Genomic DNA, 12,531 nt, shown 5'->3' with positions numbered 1-12,531 from the left:
GAGTTCTATTTCTCGAGTCCGCCGTTCGTTTGAGACAACCCCGATGCCAGTTCCACCAGCGTCGTGTTCGTACAAGCGCGATTGAAGAGCTATCATGTTGACTAATTGCCCGGGCAACTTCCGGAAGAGACCCTCTACGAAAGCAACGAATTCTAGGAAGCATGTTCTTATTGCTTGTTCCAAACATGTAGATGGTTGCCAACTTGCACTGCTAAGAATTATTTTTCTGCTGAGACTGTGTGATCTCAGAGGTTGCCTAACAAGTCAATAGTGTCAAAAGCACTGTTCCATGCCTACTCAAAATTTTCTGTTGGCTCATCAGCGCTTGTCATGCATATTCCTTGTTCACCGATCTTGGCATTGCCGGTTTAGAACCACCTCTCGGGTTTCTTCCAGGCTTGGCCCCGTTATGCTTGGGAACTAAGGCCATGGCCATACCAACACGACCGGCGAAGAGTCCGAATGCGCTCTAACGGACGGAGCAGGTGCGTAAAAATTGGTGGCCATGTGGCACCCGATCCACCATCGTCGTCAGTGGTGTTTTAATCATTTATCAATCAGCGCCAAGAGTTATCAATCAGATAAGATCCCCGCTCGCATGCATTTCTTTAAAGGCGCCGATCATCGCTCGCGATCCTGCTGAAGCGTCTGGTTGCTTTACTCCTTCCAGTCAACTGCCGCTGGTCAATCTCGCCAGTTTCTTCCATTCTTTGTGGGTGAAATAATATTGCACATCATGGGCGATGAAGAAAAGAATCCCACCGTCGCCGATGTGTCGGTTGGTGACGAGTCGGACACCATATCAGAGCGGCAGCGAAGTAGCAACATCCCATGGAGTATGAAGATTCTCTCCGTCGTACTCGTAAGCTTGGTTGGCTTTGGCTCTCACTGGAGCAGCGGAGTGACAGGAGCCATGAAAAGTACCTTGAAGAAGGTTGGTTCTGATCAAAATTTTTCCTCTTGTTAACATATTCTGACCAGATCTGTAGGAGCTACACATCAATAACGCTCAATATGCAACACTGGATGCAAGCGAAAACTTTATCAAAACAGCTCTGATTCTCGTCAGTGGCGTCGTTACAGATCGAATTGGTGGTGCGAGTAAGTAGCATCATTTTCTCTGCTTCCATCACTGAGGTTCATTTTCTGACTCTCCAATCTTCAGGGGCAATGCTTTGGGGCAATGCTATATATAGCATTGGGGCAATTCTCATTGCGGCAGCCACCCAAGTCCGCAGCTTCAAGTTCATGATAGTTGGCAGCGTTGTTCAAGCCCTTGGAGATGTTGCCACGCAGTGCGCCCAGTACAAAGTTTTCTCGTCTTGGTTCGCTCCCTCGAATGGATTCGCTTCCACACTTGGGTTTGAGCTGGGTCTTGGCAAGATCGGAAGCTTTGTTGGCAAGGCATCCGCCAATGTTATTGCAAAGAGAACAGGAAACTTCAGCTGGGTGTATTGGTGTGCAGTGTTCATCAACCTCTTCACCAATGCGGTAACTGCTGTTTTCTACATTTTCACAAATTACTGTGAACGGCGCTATGCTGGCACCAATGATCCGGCAACCGGTGAAAGATTGACTGAGAAGAACAAAAAGTTCGAATTCACCAAAATGCTGAGGCTGCCTTGGCCATTTTGGCTTGTAGCACTATTTTCGCTCTTTCAAACTTCTGTTGCCAGTGTTTTCTCCTCCAATGCCACAGAATTCGCCCAGAAACGGTTCAATATTTCAGCAGTCACTGCAGGCTGGTATTCAGCCATGTCACAGTATCTCGGCTTTTTCTTGGTACCAATCTTGGGTGTCTTCATTGATATACTTGGTCAGCGGAACACCATTATGTTGGTTTGCGGTTCCGGTATGCTCCTCTCGATGTGTCTTGCCGCTTTTGGTCCTACAGTGGGAGGAACCGCAGCCAGCTTCGGCATTTACGCGTTTGCAGCGTCTCTTGGGCCAACAGTCATAATCGACAGCATCCGAACAAGCATGTGGTACCAGGAAGTATTTGGATCTGGCTATGCCATCAAGATTGCCATCAACAACAGCATGACCATTATTATCGGTATCGTCGCAGGTGTTATCCAGGATCATGATAATGACAGCTACAACAGGGTCATTATTCTCTATGTCGCGCTTGCGGCAGGCTCTGTTGTAGTGGGTATGATAATGGTCGGAATGAGCTTTGTTAGTCCCACCATGGACAGATTACAATGGACGCGCAAGCAAAGAATTATCAGAGGCGAAAAGATTAACGCTCTCAAAGAAGAGTTTGAGGAAGGCAAAAATCGAAAACGACACAACAATTTTAGCTTGTCTTGCTTCGTCGCTATGATAGTTCTACTATTGGGAGCCTGGGCAACTTACTTCTGGGGAGTAGCTACAGGGAACAATAACTAACTCACGATTAATGAAATTTTATGAATAAAGAGAGCAAGAATATTAGACAGCACTTTTAATAGTACTTATTTTACTAAATAATAAGTAGATCCTAAGTTTTAAGAGTATTACTATGCTTCATATCGCTTCATGAATTTATGATTCCCATCTCTATTATTATTATACTATTTAGCTTCAATCTAGTATGCTTCCACATATCTTCAACTATCCCTTCCGAACCGTAGCAAGAAGTTATTTTGTCTATTTATGCTATCAAAATAAAGCATCTCTCCGCAGTGGCCTTCAATGGCGATACAAATCTAAACCCAAGAAGGGCAAATGTCCCTTATCTCAAGGAGGCGTTTAACATTGATCATGACTTACTGCTTTTGCGCTCTGGACTGCTTTCTCCAACCAGCGGCAAATTTCCACTGGATGACTGGGCCTAGGAGAGCGACAAACTGAACAATTACGGCGATTGTAAATGCCAGTCCGACACCAATACCATTTACCATTGGCATTACTATACTCGTACCGCCAGCAGCAAAGAGACATCTAGCAAGATTCAAACTGGCACTTGCAGCGGCGCTCCGGTCCGGAAAGATATCAACAAGATATGTCATGATAATAGATTGAGTAGAGACGGCGGTCCAACCTGTGATGAAAGTAGAGATGATTGGGACAGCAATGTGCACACGATGAGGGTATTGAATCGTCCAGCCGAATAGGAGGATAGACAAACACTGGATGATAGAGAAGACAGGAACTAGGCGAAGTCGGGCTTTCTCAATGGGAAAATCGTCTTCGGTTTTGGAGATGGAATGTGTAGTATCACTGCCATTTTCAGCATCTCCTTGGACCATTTGTGCATCATAGGCGGCTTTAACTCTTTTATAGTCCTTGTCGAGGATTTTGCCAGTGATGAGCGTCCCAATCATAGAGCCCACGCCGTTTGCAATAAATGTCAATCCAATTTGCGTCTCCTTCAATCCATAATGTTCTTTGAAGAGGGTAGACATAGCAGTGATGCTCATTTGCCAGACAGCGTAGTAGATTGAGAGGAAAACGATGATAGGAGTCGCATGTTTGCTGATGAGGATGTGAAACGGTCCCAAAATATCAATGCGCTTTTTTGCGTCGGGTGCTGCCGCTGATGTTTCGCGGTTCCATTCAATCTTTGACAATTTCTGATACATGTTAAGGGGGTATCTCCCTATTAGAGACGAGGGAGTCCGACTACCATTGGCGACAATGGAGCGTAGTGTTTCCGGGAGAAGCAGTACGAGAACAAGTAGAAAGCCACCGCCATAGGCAGTAAGGAACCAGAATATGGCCCTCCATCCTAAGGATCCAGCAATAGCACCTCCAATCACAGGGCCGACGGCAACAGGAACGAGTAGGCCGGCCTGAAATATACCCATGAGGCTTCCGCGATTCGCGCGAGTAGTGACATCTCCAATTACACCCGATCCAATGGCAATCGTACTAGCGCTACCAGTGCTCTGAAGGCATCTGAGGACGATCAATGTGGCGTAGTTTCTTGTATTCGCAAGGCCAATGCATGCCCCTATAAAGACGAGAAATGTGCAACAGTATGCCACACGACGGCCTTTCACATCGGATACAGGACCCCACAGACTTGGAGCGATTCCTTGGAATATCAGATAGGAAGTGACAGTAAGATTGACGAGTTCGACGGAAACATTGAGGTCGTGAGCAATGGTTGGTAGTGCTGGAAAGTAAATGTTGGATGCGAATCCGGAGACTGCAGCATAGAAGCTATTATTAGTAAGACGAAGTTGATGGTTGCAATCTCTAGTAGGATCTGGAATTACTTACAAGTTGCAGCTGTGGAGACAATTACTACGATTAATGCCCTTTGCCGACCATCGAAAATACTATAAGGCTCGGTTGCGTCTGTACCTGATGGTGGTGTTTCTGGCGTGGGTGGTGTTGTTTCAGGATCTTGGTTATCTTTCAATGTAGATGACATTTTTGTTTTTGATTTGTATTTTCTGACTTTGGAAGCTTACAATTTATGATTTCTCCAAGATGCTAAAGGATTCGGCGATTCTATATATCTTTTCCAAGGGGCGAATCTCAAGACAGATCTCGGAACTGAGGACCGTATATCGGAGTTGATCACGGAGTTGATCACGGGGTTCACGGGGTTCACGGAGTTGAAGAAAGTTCTAGTATATGGGTATCTAGCCATGATCCACTATTGAAACGAGAGTTTAGTTATGCCTCAAGCCTTGAGTTCCGGGTTCGTCCGGAGTTCACATCATTTACCCTAGATGCATTCTAGAGCTCTACTGCAGTGAGAGCATAAAGATGGGTCAAGATAGAAAGTTGTATGCTCGTTTCAACGAACATACCATATTCAAACCGTTAATATCATCCCGTCCATCAAAATGGCCCCTATACAGTCCAACGGCACCTGCAGCCCCTTAACGTTTGGCAAAAGATATGCCATCCTGAATCTCGATTTTATGACTATTCTATTCGATATTGCCAAAACTACGCCGGAAGGACAACAATTCGTGTCAAACTGCACTCGTTGGGTCGACGCCTTGCATAAGCGAGATTCTCGACCTTTGAACATCTTCACAACTCTGTACTTCACTAGCCCTTCTCAGGCCGAGCTTCCCAATGAAGCACCGTTTACTAAATTGGTGAATGGTTTTGCCACATTCAACGAGCACAGTCCCATCGTAAAGGTACCTTCGTACCTCAATATTGACGATAAGGACATTGTGCTCCAAAAGATACGATGGTATGGAGGTGCGGGAAATGCCTTGGAAGAGATTCTCCAGAAAAACAACATCGACACCGTTGTCATCGTGAGTTAAATGTACCCAGTCCTGATGATAAGCATTGATGAACTGACGAATATTCGTCAACATAGTCTGGACTTAGTCTCTCCGGTGTCGTCATGAGTACAATCTATCGGCTATTTGATCTGGATTACAACATCTATGTGATTTCGGACAACGTGCTGGAGCTTCCGGTTCAGCATCATGAACAGTTTTCTGCCGTGTTACTAGAATCTTTGATGCCAAAAATGAATCTCCGGGTCATTACGCTTGAAGAAGCCCTGCAAGCCTTAGAAAACTCCTAAAACAGGCCGTAAACCGACATGTATGTAGCAAAGGGTTATTATCTTAATGAAATTAATTCTCCTCCATTCACCACTTCTATATTTCTATCCATGTCCTATAGTTTTATCAAAGTGATCAAGTTGGATTTAGCTGACCACAATTTGTACACAAGTTTCTACTCTTCCAAAGTCAAAACAGAGATTTTCTAGGCCTACATTATCATGCCATAAGTCTTCTACAAGCCACCCATATTTAACATACAGTCTCAACACTGTATAAATACTGTACGCTCTCAACTCTTCTGCTGCAAAAACGGCAAAGGTCCCTCAGGTACCACTATAAACTTCCAGCAATGAAATCGACGAGATACGCAACTTCTCGGCAAAAGGCTTGCCAGCAGTGTTCAGTTGCCAAAGCACGATGCGACCGCAAAGAGAGATGCTGCTCACGATGTGCTCAGCGAGGCCTGTCTTGTGTCTATGTGAACAATACAGGCGGCCCAGTTCCTTTCTCCAGCAGCTTTGCGCGCAGTTCTGGCGGTCCTCTGCTTAGTCCTGAGCGCGACGATGTGTCAACGCAAGGGACTCCTCAAGATCCACCGACGCCTTCAATTCATCCGGCCTTGGCTGACAGTAGGTCCATCGTTGAGTTTTCGCCAAGCATTCCTGCTGCTGCCGCTATAAGACCTCAGTTGCCGGTTACGCAGCCTTCAGGTCCTGTATTCACGGCTCCAGCGCTGCCGCCAGACATTCTCGAGTTTTCTAATCTCGATCTTGTTTGTCCAATTAATGCCGAGGAAATCAGCAACCGCTGGCTCAATGCGTACATTCCCATTCCCGGTCAAAGTGTCAAAAACTACCCGCCTACGGTATCGGCCTTCATCTATCGCATCTTAAAGTCGTACACTGGGATGGCCATACATGGCCGTGGATTCCCGCCATTTGTACATGTCTCTCAGCTGACTGGACTGAGTCAACCGCTCGCTACTTGTCTGAGCATCATACGCATATGCGATCGGCCTTTACTGGGCAGTGAAAACGTGACGGCAGAGATACTGCAGAGGGAGATGAATAATCTCTATGACCGGCGTGAAACTTACGACGACTTTTCTCTTCTCAGCGCATTTCAAGCATTTCTCATGTACACAATGGTCTTGTTCTTCAGGCTCAGCCAAGGCACCAATCCGTTTCTTCGCCAGGCTATGATGAATCTACAAGAGTTGGCATGCGTGACATCTCGCCGAGGGCTAATGTGTGTATCTGAGCAGCAACGCACGCGCCCCAAATGGGAAAGCTGGATCATAGCCGAGGCTAAACGACGAACGCTCTACACCATGTATCTCTTTGATAGCGTTCTTTCTTCTGAAGATGGCTTGCCGACGTTCCTCGGCACCGAATTGGAGGGATTACCAGCCGCAGCTAGTAGAGCCCTATGGTTTGCTCAGACACGACGGGACTGGGAGGCGGCTTATAATATGCATCTTGCGGAGTGGGTTGAGGGAAGCCTCTGCATTGATGAATTATGGCCCATACCCGAAACATTGAGTGAAGCTCTCGTAGCGAAAAGGCGATACAGGGTGGATAATTGGTTGGAGAATCTGGATGAATTTGGGATTATGCTTTATACAGTAACTAGCTGTACACATGGAGGGTAGTATAGAATTATGTTAAAAATTAATAATAGCCAACGTATTAATGATATCACAGCTGTTGAAGGCGATGGTAGTAATAGAACTAATAGAATTAATATCAGGGATAGAACTAAATATATAATCTAGTTATTGTATTTCCTTTTCTAATACACTATCCCCTTTTCCTTGAATAATTCTTCTACCTTCCCCAATTTTGCAGCGACGGTCCCAGCTGAATAACATCTCCATCCTCATATGTCGTTTCGAATTTGTGCTCGCCATAAAACACAACCAGAGACGAAGCCCTGGACGCCTTAAACGTCACGCCTTCCAACTTTCCTTTATTCCATGCAAAACTAGCCTCTAATCCTCCTCGAATACGCATCCCGCTCACCGATCCTTCTGACCAAGCCGCAGGCAGGGCCGGGAGCAAGTCTATCTCAACCGGTCCTCCTAAGCGAGGCATAATTGACCGTATCAACATCTCAGCAATGGCTGCGGCACCGCCGAAATTTCCATCAATGACGAATATATTCTTCTCGGCACCAGCAACGCCCGGCTTACTGTAACTCAGCAGGTTGTCAAAGCTCAGTTCCCCTACAAGGTGGCCAATTTGAGCGACAGCCTTCTCAGCATCTCCCAATCGAGCATAATTGAGGGCGAAGAGCGCGGCGGTGAACTCAATGTCCTCAAGATCGTCGCGGCCTTGCCTTCGCTCAAGGGACACACGAACTGCCTCTGCCAAATCTGGCTGATGCCTAGCTGAGATCAACGCTGACCGACATAAAGCCATGGTGTGAGACAGATGCCGGTGGTAGGGCTGGGCTTCTTCGTAATCATGCAGCCATTCTTGAAGTTGGCCATTTTTGCCAATTTGGAACGGGGGCAGCTTTGCCTGTACCCTTTGATATTCCTTGACGTCTTCATCCCAAGGGTAGCCTGTAATAGTTTTCAACCGGCCAGCAAAGTACTCGCAGAATGCAAAGAGATCGCGAATTAAGACAACATCAAGAGTCGGTGCCAAGTCGGCAGAGTGCTCTTCCTTTGTGCCATCTGCATTGACAACAAAGAAGCTGTTTTCTGGGCTTACAGATGGACCCGTGAGCAGCCAACCTGTCTTGGGATCCTCAATCATATAGTCAAGCCAGAATTTGGTCGCGCCGAGCAGAAGTGGCCACAAGTCGTTCATCATAAGACCATCATCTAGAGTGTACTCGTACATCTCAATCAGAGGTGCTGCCATCCATAGACCGCCAGTCACATTTAGTCCGTACGATATCTCCCAGCCAGGATCTGTAAAACCCCACGCGTTGCTGAAGACATGAGCTACCCAGCCTTCAGGGGAGCCATAGCAGGTACGTGCAGTCTGTTGGCCTTTTACAGCAATTTTGAGGATGTATTTGTAGAGAGGTTTCAGGAGATCCGCTAGGCCGCTGTTCAGGATGGCAAAGTAGTTCATCTGCGTGTTGATATCGAGATGGTAATCGCAGCTCCAGCCCATCTTGCATGCTTCGCCATCATTCCATAGACCCTGTAGATGTAGCGGCAAAGGCGAATCTTCGCGCGTACCAGCGATTGTAAGGTACCGTGAATAGTGGAAGTAAAGCGCAAACATTCCTGAATCAGTATACCCTGATGATTCAAAGTTGCCTCGACGTTGGTCTGTGGGAATGTTGGAAGTAGCGCTGGATATAGGTCCCAGGGTAATGCTCATCCGACGGTAGAGAGGCTGGTAGTCTTCCAGATGTTCTTTCAGAAGATGGTCAATAGGAAGCTGAAGAGCCTCTTCTATTTGTGCAAGAGTTCTCTCTCTCCACTCGTTGCGTAATTCGTTATAATCAGTATTGAGAGCTGCTAGTATCGTTATGCTCTTATGTGCTGAAATTACGAGCTTGCCACCCCTCTGCTCAACCTTTCCCTCGTCAACCGTTGCTGCGACCATACCGAAGCCTTTGACGCCACAGGTTCCATCACTATGCACAGTCTCGAGAGCTTGCGCATCAAACTCTAGCCTTGTATCTCCGTTTATCTTGGAAGTAAAAGCTTCATTTTCGCCTTGCACGCCGACGGCGATTTCGAGTCCACCTAGGTCATCGCCATCAAATTGTATCACAAGGACTTGATGCGGATGGCTTAGAAAGGATCTTCGCTTATACTGGCGACCGTTGAATTTATATCTTGTTTCAGTTACAGCCTCGTCAAAACGTAATTCTCTCTCGAAATCTTGGATATCGCCGGGATTTCCATGGCCGTTGATACAGATGTCAAGCTTCCCAACTCCAAGGTTGGTTCCAAAATTAATCTTCTTGCTCTCAAGGTACTTCTCTGCTCTTTTCTTGCCTTGAGCATAGTCTCCACTGAGATAACAGTTTTGCGTTTTTCTAACTTCAGCTTTGGGATCTTCAGGACGTTCCGTCAATCCCTCGCCGGCATTCCGAGCTTCTCCAGACCAGAAGGTAACTTCATTCAAGATAAACGTCTCAAGGTCTGGAGAGGAAAGAACTGAAGCAGCAAACCGGCCATTACCAAGAGGCAAAGACGTGGGGAAGCTTGTTGATGGCGTAGTATAGTAGAGTCTATGTTCTGAAGACATTTCGAAGATTTGGTGTCAATTCTTCAAGGTTTGGATTGCAACATTCGATGTCTGGTTATCTGTGACATATGCAGCTTCCAAATTCGTAAAGATACTTAACCAACAGAGCTCTACTATGCTTGTGAACCCCACGAGCATAAACAGGCCTTGTTAGTTGCAAAATAAGCCTTGAATTAATCACCAAACAGGTAGCTGAGAAAGTCTAAGCTCGCAATACCCTTCCCTTGGTAGCCCGTTAGCCGGAGCAAAAGTAGTCAGCTGCCCGCGTGGGGTTTTACGGCGCGGGAGCATTGTCCGGCCAGATTCTGTGTCTCACATGGCTAGCATGGCTAGAGCACCTAATTGATTGGCTGGCCTGGCCTTAGTTGCCCCCGGATATTGAGCCGGATATTGGCCCGAGAGTTGTGCGGCCTAGTTCCAACGCCACCAGGTGCTGCATGCCGGGTTATCGTCCGAATATCAAAGACAGCTTTCGATAACTCAACGATTGTCGCCAGACTTTTTAAGAGAATCGCTCTATAGCTTAGCTGAAGAGTTCAAACCGGCCGGTATACTAGAGATGAAAATACCCGTAGGCTGTTTTTACCCAACAAAGCCCAGCCGAAAGGCTTAATACTTGTACCCATGAACGTAACGCTATAGCATAAGCAGCATAAGTCATCACGACAGGGCTTTCTTAGCCCTACCAGAATTGGCCGACGGATCTGGTCACCTCATGCCATGACCATCTATGCTCCTGCCAATAGCAAGGCTGTCCTCGGTAACAATTCTGTCCATCCCCCCCATGCGGCTCGTTTCGCTTCCCCGGAGCCAAGACTCAACACTAAGTTGATCTTTGCGGAGCCCCGCAACTTGGCCCTATTAGTCCGGGGAATTGTGAGCCACAACCTGGAATATACATACATATAAATACGATGCATGCAACTCCTGTATGGTTACAGCGGACAGGGTCTTCTTGATTGTCCTTCAAGGTGCCTTGCTTGCGAGGACTTTTCATCAACTGTTTCTTCTTTCATCTCTTATAACTGTGAAAAGGAAATCTGCATCCGGAAGACCATCATGGAGAAGGAAACGGAAGTCAAAACCGCACTCGAAAACGTGGTCAGCAACATCGACAATGAGCTGACCAACGCCGAGGCCACTGGCAAGCTGGCCAGCATCAGCGAGGCCATGGCCAACAGCGGTACAGCCACAGAGCATCGACTTGGCGCGTGGGAGGCTTTCAAGCTGTACCGCAAGGGAGCGTTTTGGTCCATGTTCATCTCGCTCAGTATCATCATGCGCGCATACGACATCGAGATTAGCGGCAACTTTTTTGCACTGCCAGCTTTTCAGAAGCATTTCGGCATTGACTACGGCCCAGACCATGGAGGATTTCAGATTCCGGCACGATGGCAAGTTGCCATGAGCATGGGCAGCTTGGTCGGCCAAATCATCGGAGCGTACCTCGTCTCGTTCCCCATGGAAATGTTTGGCCGCAAGAAGACATTTGCTGTTTGCCTTGTGCTGACTGCCATCTTGACTTTTATGCAATTCTTTGCTAACACCATTGGCGTCTTGACGGCCAGCCAGTACCTCAGCGGTATTGTGTGGGGAGGGTACTGCGTTATTGCAACAACATATGCATCTGAAGTCCTGCCACTCAGCCTTCGTGGTTTCCTCACTGGTTATATCAACCTGTGCTATGTTATGGGTCAATTCATCCAAACAGGCATCACTCGTGGCTTCATCAACCGGCCCGACCAGTGGGCATACCGAATCCCCTTTGCTATCCAATGGGCATGGCCTGTTATCCTGCTTGCCGGCCTCCCATTTGCCCCTGAGTCACCATGGTGGCTGGTCCGACAGAACAATATGGAAAAGGCTGAACAATCTCTCAAGAAGCTTGTTCAGCAAGACTCCGGCATCAACACGAAAGATACACTTGCTATGATGGTCAAGACAGATCTTCTAGAGCGAGAACTGGAAGTTGGTACCACTTATGCCGACTGCTGGAAGGGACCCAACCGTCGACGTATGGAAATTTGCATCTTGCTGTTCGTCATTCAGAACTTTAGCGGTAATCCAGTCGGCTTTGCAACCTATTTCTTCGAGCAGATCGGTCTCAACAACGTACAGGCATTCGACATGGGAGTTGGCCTCAACGGAGTTGGCTTTGTTGGCACCCTCCTTTCGGCAATCCCCCTCATTTATCTCGGTCGCCGTCCTGCATATATCTGTGGTCTTAGCTTCATGGTTGCCACGCTCTTCGTCGTCGCGCTTTTGAGTTTCGCTCACGATTATACTACCAAAACTTCTTACCGTTGGGCTCAAGCTACTTTGCTTATTATCCTTCAGTTTGTCTGGCAGGCAACCCTCGGCCCGCTGACATACGTCGTCGTCTGCGAGACCCCATCCACAAAGCTTCGATCCAAGACAATTGCTATCGCCACGATGATTGATGCTGTTACAGGACTGGTAACATCTGTTATTGGACCGTATTTGCTCAACCCCGGTGCTGCAGGTGCCGGAGCCAAGATTGAATTCTTGTATGGCGGCATCTCGGTCTTTTCTCTCATTTGGACCATCTTTAGGATGGTGAGTACATCCATGATCTGACTTATCCGCTTAGAAATAATTCACTAACAAAATGTTCCATCATAGCCCGAGACCAAAGGCAGAACCTACGAAGAGTTGGACATCATGTTCGAGAGAAACGTGCCTGCGAGGAAGTTTGCCACATACAAGTTTGATGAGGAGGATCTGCACGTATAATATAACGTTAGTTTAGGCTTAACCTAGTAACACGATTAATATTTAACGACTTATGCTATGGACTTATGCTATGGACCTGGATA

General features: G+C 47.1%; 6 protein-coding genes across 6 annotated transcripts; 4 read left to right on the top strand and 2 right to left on the bottom strand.

The window, feature by feature from the left end:
- The first annotated feature begins 675 nt into the window (after positions 1-675).
- TrAFT101_006266 (uncharacterized protein) lies at positions 676-2,443 on the top strand. The gene is made up of 3 exons (XM_024903975.2): positions 676-934; positions 990-1,101; positions 1,166-2,443. The coding sequence occupies exons 1-3, from the start codon at positions 737-739 to the stop codon at positions 2,389-2,391; spliced, it is 1,536 nt and encodes a 511-aa protein (XP_024760798.1). The 5' UTR covers positions 676-736; the 3' UTR covers positions 2,392-2,443.
- Positions 2,444-2,750: 307 nt separating this feature from the next.
- TrAFT101_006265 (uncharacterized protein) lies at positions 2,751-4,363 on the bottom strand (the record flags this gene model as incomplete). Its single annotated transcript, XM_024909884.2, has 2 exons — positions 2,751-4,135; positions 4,210-4,363. The coding sequence occupies 2 exons, from the start codon at positions 4,361-4,363 to the stop codon at positions 2,751-2,753; spliced, it is 1,539 nt and encodes a 512-aa protein (XP_024760797.2).
- A 421-nt stretch (positions 4,364-4,784) lies between these two features.
- TrAFT101_006264 (uncharacterized protein) lies at positions 4,785-5,491 on the top strand (the record flags this gene model as incomplete). Its single annotated transcript, XM_024906560.2, has 2 exons — positions 4,785-5,213; positions 5,279-5,491. 2 exons carry the CDS (start codon positions 4,785-4,787, stop codon positions 5,489-5,491), a joined length of 642 nt encoding a protein of 213 aa, XP_024760796.2.
- A 332-nt stretch (positions 5,492-5,823) lies between these two features.
- Positions 5,824-7,223, top strand: TrAFT101_006263 (uncharacterized protein; the record flags this gene model as incomplete). Its single annotated transcript, XM_066127701.1, has 1 exon — positions 5,824-7,223. One exon carries the CDS (start codon positions 5,824-5,826, stop codon positions 7,123-7,125), a length of 1,302 nt encoding a protein of 433 aa, XP_065983814.1. The 3' UTR covers positions 7,126-7,223.
- Positions 7,224-7,245: 22 nt separating this feature from the next.
- TrAFT101_006262 (uncharacterized protein) lies at positions 7,246-9,907 on the bottom strand. The gene has a single exon (XM_024910980.2). It carries the CDS (start codon positions 9,692-9,694, stop codon positions 7,301-7,303), a length of 2,394 nt encoding a protein of 797 aa, XP_024760794.2. The 5' UTR covers positions 9,695-9,907; the 3' UTR covers positions 7,246-7,300.
- A 552-nt stretch (positions 9,908-10,459) lies between these two features.
- TrAFT101_006261 (uncharacterized protein) lies at positions 10,460-12,498 on the top strand. Its single transcript, XM_024900266.2, has 2 exons — positions 10,460-12,271; positions 12,338-12,498. The coding sequence occupies exons 1-2, from the start codon at positions 10,613-10,615 to the stop codon at positions 12,446-12,448; spliced, it is 1,770 nt and encodes a 589-aa protein (XP_024760793.2). The 5' UTR covers positions 10,460-10,612; the 3' UTR covers positions 12,449-12,498.
- Positions 12,499-12,531: the final 33 nt, after the last annotated feature.

This window comes from Trichoderma asperellum, chromosome 3 (genome assembly GCF_020647865.1).
Source record: "Trichoderma asperellum chromosome 3, complete sequence".
Lineage (NCBI taxonomy): Eukaryota > Fungi > Ascomycota > Sordariomycetes > Hypocreales > Hypocreaceae > Trichoderma > Trichoderma asperellum.
This window is presented reverse-complemented; position numbering and strand designations above follow the sequence as displayed.